The sequence below is a fragment of the Dermacentor albipictus genome, chromosome 7 (assembly GCF_038994185.2).
Source record: "Dermacentor albipictus isolate Rhodes 1998 colony chromosome 7, USDA_Dalb.pri_finalv2, whole genome shotgun sequence".
Lineage (NCBI taxonomy): Eukaryota > Metazoa > Arthropoda > Arachnida > Ixodida > Ixodidae > Dermacentor > Dermacentor albipictus.
Genome location: NC_091827.1, coordinates 83,119,710 through 83,133,623, shown reverse-complemented (window position 1 = coordinate 83,133,623; position 13,914 = coordinate 83,119,710). Strand labels below are relative to the sequence as shown.

At 47.2% G+C, this 13,914-nt stretch overlaps 1 protein-coding gene across 1 annotated transcript in view; it reads right to left on the bottom strand.

Annotated features, from left to right (window-relative positions):
• Window positions 1-13,914, bottom strand: part of LOC135908717 (protein VAC14 homolog) — an 88,754-nt gene that overhangs the window by 39,730 nt on the left and 35,110 nt on the right. The window contains exons 8-9 of the mRNA XM_065440578.1: window positions 3,744-3,908; window positions 2,505-2,821 (exon numbers count right to left, since the gene is read on the bottom strand). Of these exons, the coding sequence (XP_065296650.1) occupies window positions 2,505-2,821; window positions 3,744-3,908 (482 nt within the window). The remainder of the gene's footprint in view (window positions 1-2,504; window positions 2,822-3,743; window positions 3,909-13,914) is intronic.

The window sequence follows — 13,914 nt, the reverse complement described above, 5'->3', positions numbered from 1 at the left end:
AATAAAAAAAACATTTCAGGGCGACTTTAAGCGACTACGGCTTAAGAAGTCAGCCAGTACATTAGGTTCTATGATGACAGGACGGGGGATCCATCGTGACTATATAGTTACGGAGTATTGAGGCATGGCGTGACTATGAACAAAGACAAATATTTGTCAAGGAGAGTGTGCGGCTGGTTCGGGCAGCCATCTCGTGAACGCAGTGTTGCCACATTTTGTATATACCTTGTAAGTACACCAATGTGTTGCAAATTCTGCTCCGTGGCAATATTTAAACCAGAATTACGCATTAAGCGCGTGCGTATTAACCTTGTTCAGGGTGTCCATCAAACTGACATTTCCAAATTCCCAGAGTTTTCCAGGTTTTGCCCAAGTGCCTTTGCAAAATTCCCTGAGTGACACAGACCTTTGTTTTATGTCACAACTGCCCGACACCATGTCGCACGATGCTGTCACTTTCCAGTAAGCGTACTAAAAATTTAAAAAAAATAATAATAATAAAACGGCTTAATCCAGTTTGAATAGTAAAGAGTAGCTTTTATATTATTCAAACAGAAATCAGAAGGGAGGGATTAGTAAAATGCACATCGAATAAAATAGCTTAGAAAAAAATGGTAAAACTCATTGCAAATCGAGTCGAACACTTTCAAATACGAATAAAAAGGAGATGCATACAGAAACAAATATTTCAAATATCCCCTTCAGTCACGAATTATCATCAACTGTTGATATGTGCGTGAAACATAGATGGTGCTTGAGACTCCACTGAAAATAAATCAAGACGGTATAATGACTCTGAGCATTTTATGATGAGACATCATAATTAGAGTAACTAAATCTTTGGATATTGTAAAGTCAGTCATGCTATGTTTCTTCATAAAAAGAATTGAATACCCACTCTAATTACATGCACACGTTATTTATTGGCCTCAAGCATTTTAAGAAAGAAAAAAAAATATTCCGGGATTGCTAGTGATACGATACATATCCCTCAGAAGTAAATTGAAAGTAATTTAGGTTATCAGAATGTCCAATTTACCCTATTTATGTTTGTGTTCTATTCTTTGCTATCACTGCACAGAAATGACAAAAATAGGTCGCGAATGTGGACGCTGTGACTGATGGGAATTTGAGCTTTTCATTAAATGACAGGAAGCTCATTATTATTATGCCCGAACTTTGTCACAAGTGAGATTCTCTCTCAATAGCTGGTCAGCCAACCTCAACTGTCCTGACCTTCAGCCCACGCACAATGTCTCAATGTTGCATTTCACTGCTTTAAAGAGTTTATTTTGGTTTGAGTGAGGGTCACCTGCATCTCAGCGTCAGCCAACACTTTGCTTTTTGAGCTCAAGCCCCTTCAAAAAAGAGGCGGCACAGTTCCTTTCCCTATCATTCCTCAATGAGACAGTCCCTTCTGTTCTCATCCTTGTTCCACGGCGCGTTCACCCCACAGACCACATGAATCATCCTCTTGGTCAGTTGTACAGTCAACGTCCAATTTTTCTGACTCCCAATGGGCTGCGAAAATGTAAAAAAAAATTGGACAGTTCGAAAAATTGAATGCATGTCTTTCACTGCCCTTAAAGGCTCAATCACCACAGGCACATCCGAAGAGGCCTGCCAGTACACTTATTAGGCATATCTGTGCTCGTACTGTGTCAGGAGATGGCAGGCGCACGCGTGTATAATTAAGGAATACATACTGTGCCCCGTGGCAATTGCCCCTTCCCACTCTTGTTATCCTTCAACGCAATACTTTCGCGTATGCTTCACCGCGTAACATTGCTGCACTGAGGCGAAGCTGACTTTTGGGAACCGGCATTATGCAACGCGTTGTGCTTTCTACGAAGCCAATCGTGAGGACCACAAAGGAGGAGTCGGTGCCATTGTTGACAGCAGTGAATTCTTTCAACGAAAAACGTGGCACCGAACGGCAAGAAGCTTAATAGCGAACGTTGAAGCAGCTAGGCCTTGCGTTTGCCGTGGTGGTGGCTACGGCTGCCAGCGGATCTGCGTGCGAGAGTGCCGTTTCGAGGCGGCGAGGTAATAAAAATGGCGGTGGTGGTGGCTTTGATTAATGGCGTTTCAGACCTGCGGTCACGACAAAAAATACGGCAAATCAGACGGCGAAGGGTTCTTGCCTCTGAAATTTCAGACGTGGTGGTGCCATGAAGCCATGTGAATGATCAGGCGTCAAAGATGATTCGTTACGACCCCTCTCTGTTACTCGAGCCAGCATTACTGCGACTTTTGTTCCATTTATTAAAATTACAGCTAATTTTTTCAGATAGAAGCATAGATTCCCTGAGTTTTCCCTGAGTATTTCCAGACTATTCAAAATCCCTTAGGATTCCCCGTTTTCCCGGTTGGTAGACACCCTGATGTTTTTACTGTACAGGGCTTATTCCAGCACTCTTAAAAAAATTCAAGCATCTTCAAGGTCTCGAAATGGCATTTGGATACTCATATCGCACCTGAAACCCGGTTCGTTCACCACCTACCTTATTAGGTATCTTGGTGAACAGGTGCAGGAACCAGCGAAGCACAGCAATGCGAGTCTGCATCGACACGTGCATCAGCTGCCGCGTCAGCACATTCACCAGTGGTGTCAGCTCCAGTTCGGTAACAACTGGAATGGCCGTCCCGGTGACGCCATCTTGCTGGAGGTCGCCCGCAATTCTCTGGTGCGCGCCCAAGCGGCGTGACGTAGGCGAGTCACTCTCGCTCGCCGCAGGGCTGTGGGAGGATGGCTGGTCGTCCTCCTCGGTGACCAGCTGCATCAGCCGCGTGTTCACCGCCTTGGCTGTCTCACGGATGTCTGGGCGGCAAAGTGAACCCCTCAAGCGCTGATGACAAGTCAACTTGCCATGACAAAGCTTGCACTGCCACTTTAATTTTTACACATAAATAAAAACAATGTTTTCTTGCTATTTTTTTCAACAAGAGCTGTAAACAGCACTGTGAGCATTCCTGGTGCTATGGGCGTCGAATTAATTGTGCAGCATGCCATTCGTTCTGCGAAGTTAAATGTTCAGAACTCAGGACGAATTCATTTTATTGAGCTATTTCCAGAGCATCAATCAATGACGACGCTTTTGAGTAGTCATGTTGCTAAATCTAGGTAGCGTTTGCTAAGTAACTCGCAATGTGATACCACTTGTAGACACGAACCGGGGAAAGAACACAGGACATGCTGATTATCAAGTGGATTTATTACACTATCATTTTGACACTCAAAAAGATTATCTTCGTTCACAACATACTGGAAACCATCAAACCGTGAATGTGTGAGAATAAAATAAAATTTAATTCTGGGGTTTTAGCACTAAAACAGTGATCTCATTATGAGGCATGCCGCAGTGGGAGCTCTGGATTAGTTTTCAATGCATGGGGCTCTTTGACAGGCACCTACAACTAAGTACGCAAGCGTTCTTGCATTTTTCCCTCATCATAATGTGGGCACCACGGCCAGAAGCTCAGCAGCGCAAATGCCATAGCCACTAAGCTACCGCAGCGGGTGGCGACAGCTATGGCACAGAAAATAAACTCGCAACAACTCATGTTTAAGAAGTTCTTATTATCTTACTCTTTCCAGAGCCCCAAGTTGGTGGGGGGAAAGAGGTCATTTCATACCTGGAGTCAATTTACGTGCAGCAATATTTGGGAGTATTCTCACATCGAGTGCAGACAGTCACGTCCCGAGTCGCACAACAGGTACAGCAGTATAACATCCAACTCACCTGCGGCATGGGCGTGCGAGGGTGACTCAGGTCGCCGGGGGTCATCATACGAGAGGGTGGGCAGGATGGCCTCCAGGATGCCCGCTGCGTGGGGCAGCAGCGTACGCCCTGACAGCGCCACAAATTCCCGCATCCAGCTGATGGCCGTGTACTGCACCAGCTCCTCTGTGATGAGAGATGCGCGTCGACTGTTGTACATCACAAAAGACGACAGCTGTAAACTTCGAATACGCAGCACGAGCTCCCTGAGTGACTAACTCAACTAAATTATTGCCAGCACTCTAAAAGTCAGCTTTGCCAAAATTCAGCCGTGTTATGCGGTGAAGCATACCAAGAGTGGAAAGAGGCCACTGTTGCAGAACATTAGTACATATCCCTTAACTATAGGGAGGTGCGAATGCAGAACAGTAGATTTCGAATCAACTATCGAATGGAATATCGAATCAAATCAAGAAAGAAAGAGCCCAATATTGAATTGGATATCAAATATCACAAATTTTTGCACAAAATTTTAAGCTACAAATTTTGGGCGAGAAAATATGGTGCTGCACATGCTCGGGAGTCTCCTAGCATTGCATAACAAAAAATTTAGCAAGCTAGCATTAAATTAGGTACATAGAAATCAAGATGTACAGTAGGGTCTACTTTTAGTAAAGGAAACACTGAATTAGTATGCTAGAACTGCTTACAGCTCAGTTCTAGATTATGAAGGTCTGGAAAATAGCTTTTCTTCATGAACACAATTTCTGCTGAATACAATCAAGTGCTTTTTTTTCCTCTGAAACTAATGAATAAGTGACATAAGTTGTGCTGAATACCAATGAGGTTCCCAATTTAATAGTGGACCTCTGTTAGCAGCGATCTATTTATTGCAAAGAAAGTTTTGCTTTGTCGCTTTTCTCCAAAATGTGGAAGGCCTACTTAAATTTACAGCAGGTGGGTTTTGCAGGGCCAATCTGCGTGACAGACGAAAGAACCGCACCTCACGTCACTCTATCACCACTCAACGCATAGCTGACGCCTTCCGTGCCGTTTCGTTGTCAGGTATGGCATGATTTGCCACCTGTCAAAGAATCTGAAATCAAGAAAGTCACGGCGAATTCGCGCGACGCTCGCTACCCCCTCACCCCCCCTCCCTCCCTCATTGTTCATACACAAACTGCCTCGCTTTCATATGCGAGGCAGTTTGTTCGCTGTCTGAGTATTGTCCAAATGCTGCGAATAGATCTGCGTTGATTGGGCACTGAACCATAGCATAAGTCACCAACACACCCGATAAAGCAGCGCTGATTGGGCCAACGTTACTAGACTAGCTTCAGTTTTAAAACTCGGCACCACTGCGCGGAACCGCCACCCGCCCGCGCCTTCGTGGCGCCGCAGTCGCGCCCGGCTTCACTTCCACACTAGCCGGCTACGCGGGCGGGGCGTACTAAGCACGCGGTGCAGCGTTGGCGTATTCTGTGGTTCGTTGTTGACAGCGAATTTCAGCAAGCATGTCATCCGTGGAACTGTAGCCTTCGCCGAGTTTCTTAAGAATGTCAGCAGACGATGCCGACGTGCTGCGTACCTGACTACATAGGCGGCTATCGGAACGATGTTGACAGTTCCGCGCACCACTTTTTCTGTGCTCCCAGCAATGCAACGCTTCACTCGGTGTGAAACAGAGCGATTCCTCGTGCCGACCGGAAACACTCTGCGAAATCAACGGCACGCGCTCGTGCCACTGCTCCCGCGTTTGTCGTCTTTCACAGCTGGCTGCGTGGCCGTTGATCTTTCCAGCATAGCATTTCACTTTACTTCTGTCGTCGTAATGGGCAGGCCGCGTTTACGGGGGTATGAGCCACTCATGGTCTTATGTAACGGAAAGATTTAATTTTGAAGAAATTTAATTTCGAAGAATCACAAGCGGCAAATCGTAGGCGAAGGCTGCTAACCATGCCACCGAGCTAACTCGAGACATCGAACACAAGCGACAACTGCGGACTGCGGGCATACCGTCAGTGACGTCGTTCTCTCCGTCGCAGCCGATTGTATGCGTAACCTCATAACTGAGAAATACTTTAGTGAACCCTCGGGATTAAAACCCAGTGATAAACACAGGGGCCGCACGTTTCAGCTTCACTGATTAAGCATCTTCACAGAATGAAAAATACAACTTCTTTTTTTTCCTCCTTTTTTTTGTGTGGCTTGTGATGATGATGATGATGTGTGGTTTTTTGTGGCGCAAGGGCCAGGTTTGGCCAAAGAGCGCCATGACAAGTGGTAATGTTGATGATGTATTATGGAACATGTAACTTGGCTGTAAAGTGGCCTAAAAATATTCGCTGTAAAGTGCGTAAAATTAACTTGTTATAAAATTATGGCGATGACAGATGACGAATACTACGAACATTAAAATCCATCGCAAAAGAATGATGCAGAATAGAAAATATATGAGATGGTAAAAATGCCTGGAGCACTGTTGCCTCGCCAGAGCCCTTGGAACACAAGGGCCTAGAGGCACGTGCTACACGAAAAAACTATCGCAGCGTCATCCTCTGAGGAGAGGAGACGCTACGAACATGTTGGGCTAACAACATGCAACACAACATCTTTCAGATAACTTAGGACTGCGTTAGTGTCGAAGAGCGGTTCTGGGCCGAGTAACATTACAGGATGAAGGGGAATATGCTGCCGGTATGCTAACGGAAAATGTTTCTTTCTGTCTGATTCGGCTTTCCGACACTCCAGGAGGACATGGAGGACGGTCAGCCTCTCTCCGCATCTCCCACAGGCTGGAGGCTCACTTCCGGTGAGTAGGAAATTGTGGGTGCCAAACGTGTGTCCTATTCTGAGACGACAGAATAGGACATCCGTTCGGCGCGATTTTGTAGTAGACGGCCAAAATCCTAACTGTGGTTTTATCAGGTGGAGCTTATTATCCGTTTCCGCATCCCACATGTGTTGCCAGTGATCTCGTAGCCTCCTTCGCAAGAAAGGCCTCAGATCTGTGACAGGCACTGCAGCGGTAGGGTTAACAGCTTGCAATGTGATTGACGTGGCCATCTCGTCCGCCAGAACGTTACCTTTGATTCCCCTATGGCCAGGGACCCAGCATATTATGATGTTCTGGTTAGTTGAGCACGCTTTGCACAAGACCGAATATAGTTCATTAAATACGGGATTTTTATGTTTGCTGAGTGACATTAAGGCCTTCACGACGCTGAGAGAGTCTGTATAGATCGCTGCTTTCGGAAGTTTCGATTTTCTTATGTGCTTTACAGCAGAGAGTAGTGCGTAGGCCTCGGCCGTAAAGATACTTGTTTCCGGATGCAGTACATCGGATTCCGAAAACGACGGGCCAACGGCTGCATAGGATACCCCGGCATTTGACTTCGAAGCATCTGTGTAAAACTCTGCGCAGGAGTGCTTGTGCTGGAGCTCTAGGAAATGCATTCGGGTTTCGGCCTCAGGAGCGTGCTTTGTAACTTTTATAAAGGATATGTCACACTGTATCACCTGCCACTCCCAAGGAGGTAAGAGCTTGGTTAGGTGCATTAATCGATGCTCGAGGAGTGGGACATGCATTTCCTCGCTAAGCACCTTCACACGCAGCGAGAAAGGCTGTCTTATAGAGGGACGATTGCTGAAAAGTGTAGCGCACGTCATATCGGTAACGTTATGAAAACATGGATGTTCAGGATTGGAGCGTATTTTAAGGAAATATGTAAAGCTGATGTATGATCTTTGTAGGTGGAGAGACCATTCATTTGATTCTACATATAGACTTTGTATGGGACTCGTTCTGAAAGCGCCAGTGGCCAGCCGGATTCCTAGATGGTGCACTGGGTCTAGCACCTTTAGTGCGCTCGGGGCGGCAGAGTGATAAATCACGGCACCATAGTCTAGTCGCGATCGAATGAGGCTTTTATATAGATTCATCAAACACTTTCTGTCACTACCCCAAGTAGTCTGGGATAGAAGTTTCATTATATTCATTGTTTTCAGACATTTTTCTCTAAGATGTTTAATGTGGGAGACGAAAGTGAGTCTGTAGTCAAGTATGATACCTAGGAATTTGTGCTCTTTGCTGATAGGTATTCGTTGTCCACACAGTTCTAAGGAAGGATCCGGAACCAGGCCTCTCTTTCTTGTAAAAAGAACGCAAGAGCTTTTGTTAGGATTTATCTTATATCCATTCTTGTCTGCCCACACTGAGACTTTGTTCAGGCCATGCTGTACCTGTCTCTCGCAGACTGCGAGGTTACAAGATTTGAAAGCTATTTGAATGTCGTCCACGCAGACAGAGTAAAAGATGGCGGGTGGTAATGAAGCACGAAGCGTGTTCATCTTCACTATAAAGAGCGTGCAGCTGAGCACGCCTCCTTGGGGTACACCCGTTTCTTGCGTAAAAGGGCGTGAAAGTGCATTGCCGACTTTTACTCGGAAGGTACGATTTGACAGATAGCTTTCTATTATATTATGCATATTACCGTGGATGCCCATTTCTGACAAGTCTCTTAAGATTCCGTAACGCCACGTCGTATCGCACGCCTTCTCCATATCGAGGAATATGGATAAGAAGAATTGTTTGTGTACAAATGCGTCCCGGATATTTGCTTCTACACGTACAAGGTGGTCAGTTGTGGAGCGTCCTTCTCGGAAGCCGCACTGATAAGGATCAAGAATTTTGCTCTGTTCAAGGAAAAAGATGAGTCGCCGATTTATCATTTTTTCGAACACCTTACAAATGCAACTTGTGAGGGCTATCGGGCGGTAACTTGCCACTGAGGAAGGGTCCTTGCCTTGTTTCAAAACAGGGATCACAATGGCTTCCTTCCATGCAGCTGGAAGGTACCCTGCATCCCAAATGGTGTTGAACAGTGTGAGTAGTGTAACCTGCGTGTCATTGTGTAAGTGTTTGAGCATTTCATACATGATTCTGTCAGATCCTGGTGCGGAGCTGTTGCATGCGCTCAAGGCAGCTCTCAATTCGGCAATACAGAAAGGACGGTTGTAAGGCTCATTCTCTCGCCCTTTTCTTGTAAATGACTTACGTTCTTCTATTTGTTTATATTTTAGGAAGGATTGCGTGTAATGATTTGAGCTTGATACACTCTCAAAGTGCTCTCCGAGTGAGTTGGCCTGATCTTGCAGTGTATCTCCCTGTGTGTTTACTAGGGGGAGTGAATGTGTTTGCCGCCCTCTAATCCTATTTACTCTGTTCCAGGCTTTGGCCTCATCCCTAAACGAGTTAATACTTGATAAGAACTTGTGCCAACTTTCTCGTCTGGCCTGTAGGCGGGTTCGCCTGCCTTCGGATTTTACTTTTTTAAAGTTGACTAGATTCTCTGCGGTGGGAGAAGCACGTAGCAACCGCCACGCCCTGTTCTGTTTTTTACGAGCGATCCTACAATCGTCGTTCCACCATGGGACACGCCGTTTGCAGGCCAAGCCTTTTACTTCTGATATGCATATAAATGTGACATCTATTATGAATGCTGTAAAAAACTCGACTGCAGCGTCAATTCCTAACGAAGACAGCTCAGCCCATGAGATACTAGTTAGAGATCGAAATTTCTCCCAATCAGCTGTCTCAATCTTCCACCTAGGAGCGTATGGTGGATATTCGTTTTCTTTATATGATCTTAGCAGTATAGGGAAGTGGTCGCTACCGTAAGGGTTGTCGGTAACTTCCCATTCAAGTTCAGGCAGTACAGACGGGGAGACTATACTGAGATCTATTGAAGAAAAGGATCGGTTTGCAAGAGAGTAATATGTGGGCTCTTTTTTATTGAGAAGGCACGCTCCAGAAGAGAAAAGGAACTGTTCAACAAGGCGACCTCGCGCATCTATACGAGAGTCGCCCCACAGGGAGCTGTGCGCATTGAAATCGCCAAGAACAGCATAAGGTTCTGGCAATTGATCGATCAAGGAGTGAAATTCATGTTTGTTCAGTAGGTAATGCGGGGGTATGTAAAGGGAGCAAATGGTGATGAGTTTGCTTAGTAGGACAACTCGAACCGCCACTGCTTCAAGGGGCGTTTGTAGCTGTAAAGGTTGACACGCAATACTTCTATGAGTAAGAATCGCAACACCACCCGATGATGCGACGGCATCATCGCGATCTTTGCGAAACGTAACATACGTACGGAGAAAGTTTGTGTGTTTAGATTTTAAGTGAGTTTCCTGTAAACACAGCACTTTTGGATTATGTTTGTGGATGAGTTCTTGCAAATCATCAAGGTTTCTAAGGAGACCTCTGATGTTCCATTGGATGATTTGTGAATCCATGTTTAAGGTATATCGGTGCTGTGTTTACGGAGACGGAGTGGATGCCTTATATTACAGAGCCCTTTCGAGGCCCTGTAATAGGTGTTTTGTTCTTTCTGAAGCGTTCGAGCGATTCTCAACGCTCCTTAGGCGTTTGGTGCGCCTTGGGGTCAGGTGTAGTGTCCATTGCCTCGTGTGAGGCGCCGGACAAGCGCTCTTGCGAGCGAGAGGTTTTCAGAGAGAGTCCCGCCTTGGAGGGCAAGACCCCTGCGCCCACCAGCCCGGAGGTCGATGGGGTTCCCTGAGGGATTTGGCTGCGCTGGACGTTGCCAGCGCTGGAAGGGGCCTCGGAGGTTGGGGCAGCCTCGGCTGCACCCACCTTTGGGGTGGATGGTCCCTTCTCCTCGGTTGACGGAGCAGCGCTAGCTGCAACCGCCGCGGGGGGAGATGGCGTAACTGCCGACTCACTGCCTGTGGGTCTGACAGCCGCCGGAGGCCGTTGCGACGCTGCCCCCTTACGCGCCACATCGGCAAAGCTGCTCTTAGACAGGTATGACACCCGCCTACGTGCCTCCTTGAAAGATATATTTTCTTTGACTTTGATTGTCACAATCTCTTTTTCTCTTTTCCAGGACGGGCAGGCGCGCGAGTATGCAGCGTGCTCGCCATCACAGTTGACACAATGTGGAGTCTTCTGGCATGTTTCGGAGGAATGTTCAGTGTCACTACACTTGGCACATGTCAGCCGGCCTCGACAGTTCTGTGAACTGTGGCCGAACCTTTGGCACTTAAAGCATCTGAGAGGATTTGGCACGTATGGCCTAACACGAAGCTTGATATAACCGGCCTCGATCGACTCGGGGAGGACACTTGAACCGAACGTGAGTATCAGGTGTTTCGTGTTGATCTCTTTACCGTCTCGCCTGATCTTAATTCGTTAAGCCTCAGTGAGCTCCAGCAAGTCATCGTCTGATACAACGCCGCGGGTGGTGTTCATTGTACGGTGCGGGGTAACTGTTATGGGGGTCTCTCCAAATGACACTAGTTGCGGTAGTTTTTCATATTGTTTTACATCGCGGAGCTCCAAGAGGAGGTCGCCGCTTGCCATCCTCGACACCTTGTATCCTGGACCAAAAACATCAGTCAGGGACTTTGAAACAAGGAATGGTGAAATGTTTCGCACTGCTTTGTTTGGCTTTTCGGAATGAATAACGTGGAAGCGGGGAAAATTCTGAGTTTGGCGTCCAAAAAACTTGAAAACATCTTCGGTGCGCCCTCGTTTCTGAGGGCGATCAGCAAGGGAGGGGAAAGAAGTTTCCATGAAAAATGTACACATTCGGCAACAGCGCCGACCGCCCACCACGGAGCCCAACGAGGGGACGCGGCAGAGCTTGCATACAAGTCTGCACGACGCCAGTCGTACGCTGTCACTATAACCGAATATGGTGTACCCAAGGTTGGATAGCCACACAGGGTTAACCCTTGCCGCCAGGAGAAAGGAAGTGAATGGAAAAGAGGAGAAGACAGGAAAGGCGGAAAGTGAGAGAAAGACGAAGGCTGGAGGGAGAGAGAGATAGGAAAAGGCGACTGCCGATTTCCCCCGGGTGGGTCAGTCCGGGGGTGCCGTCTACGTGAGGCAGAGGCCAAAGAGGTGTGTTGCCTCCGCCGGGGGGCCTTAAAGGTCCGAACACCCAGCATCGGCTCAACCTCCAGGATCCCCCTTTCCCCGGACACGGCTAAGCCGCGCACGGCTACACGCGGGAGGGTCCAACCCTCGTGTGCTCGGGTACGTGGTGTCGCAACACACCAAACGCCTGCTTGCGCAGACGCCCCTGCGGGGTTGTGTGGCTTGTGTGTAGAAAGACCGACCTCATCTTTCTTTTTGTAGCGCTTCTTTGGCGTGGTGAGAAGCTTCAGTGGGGATGAAGATCATCCTACAATCATGCACTTTGGCCTGATATTCAGGCTCGTGAGCCTAAACTAGGCGAAACGTTAAGATGACAGGAAGAAACACACGACATTTAGAAACGCTCATGAGAGTGGCTTGTTAGGCTAGTTGGTAAATGGTTATACAAGGAAAATGCCAGCAAACTTGAGAGTAGAAAAAGTCAAGAGGCAGACATAGACGAAGAGACAGGAAGGTGGCTGATGGTGACCAGGAAGGTGATGACAAGCCACCTTCCTGTCTCTTTGTCTATGTCTGCCTCTTGATTTTTTCTACTCTCAAGTTTGCTGGCATTTTCCTCGTATATAATTGAGAAACGCAGCTTCTGCGCTTCACTGTATGTGTTTCTTCCTTTCGTGCAGTTTACCCTTCTTTCAGTATTAACAAACTGGTGTGATAAATCTTATTGCTGTAGGTGGATACCGATTTCTCGGGGTATCACTAATTCGGACAAGGGAGAACGCCAGCGAGCATGAAACACGCGCAAGCAGCCTGTCCGCTCGAGCTCAAGGCTGTGACGAGGCGTCTGCGGTGGAGCCCGATGGAACAGCATTGCCATCTGGCGGCTGTCACAGAAGTGGCGACAGCGGCTGTAAGCGGGCGGGCGGGGAGTTTTACAACTGAAGCTAGTCTAGTAACGTTGGATTGGGCTTAGTGGCCTAGCAGTGTGGCCATGACAAAAAACTCGCCCCTGGCTGATGTGGTAACGGGTCGCTAATATTTTCGTATGGGTGGCCCATCAGCGCTCAGTCCCGAGATCATGCACGTGGGATAGTTTGACAGATCTCAAAGTTAATCGAAGTTCGTCGGTGCGCATATACAACAGTCTGCATGCCTATCGGCGGTTATTCGGCTCGATCTTCGCACATGCTTTCGCACTTTACGAAATAATTAGGCGATGACTGTAATTATTTGCATAAAAGGTTGAATTACAATGCCGTGAAATTTAATTACACACTAAAACCTCATTAAACTGTAACCGCCTAAACAGTAGTTTCATTTTAAAAGTAATAAAGTCCAATTGCCGACTCAGCAACCATTTAAGATAATGCATTTTGTATCCGTATAAACCGTACCAGTTTATCACGTACACATCGGTTACCATGCATTATTTCCACTTTTTGTTGCGTAATCATGGCTGTAGGTCAGCCCGGCATAAACCGTAGCAGCTAATTGCGTATGCATCGGTTAAAACGTCGTCTCCATCAGGTGGCCCGGTAGAACAACAAGCCTCAGAGATCGGAGAGAGAGAGAGAGAAAACTTTATTTAATCCATTAAGGGCTTAGCGCTCAGTCTTCGTCTTTATCGCTGCAGACGCTTGACCTTCTGCAGCGATGAAGACGAAGATCGGAACAACGGCCTCCAAGCGCCCTGCGCGTTTCCGCGTGAAGCCACATCGACATCAACATCCTTGGTGCGCCGTGCCAGAGATCGTTGTGGCGCCATGCAAGAGGACTCGCATCATGCCAAAGCTCGGATAAAAAAAGACGCCAGGTGCCCAGCACAGAAGAAAAATTAGACATCGTCCATGCTATCAAATGTGACACGAAGAAGTCAGAACTGGCAACGACAGGGATCTGCTGTTGACTACGGTGTGTGGCATTTGGAATGCGAAGAAGTTGCTCAGCGTGTTTGGGTTATCGCCTACTAAAAGCATGCAGTACGCTTCCAATGGCACTACACCCCATGCACTGTAAGACAGAAAGCTGAAAACTCTTATCACCATAAGGTTTGCAGCGATATCTGCGATTGCGACATGCAACAAACCGGGAGGAGATTTGCTGGTACCAGAATAAAAAACTGAGTGCAAGCCGACGTTTTTACGTGAGATGGGTGGGCAAGTATTGTGAGGCAGCTGATGCGACGGGCTGCTACCGTTCTCGATCACGCCTGCCTCATGCCTTTTCTATGCTTACATGAGATCTAGCATGAGATCTTACAACCAGTCTGCAGCAGGGAAAGTTGGCACATTT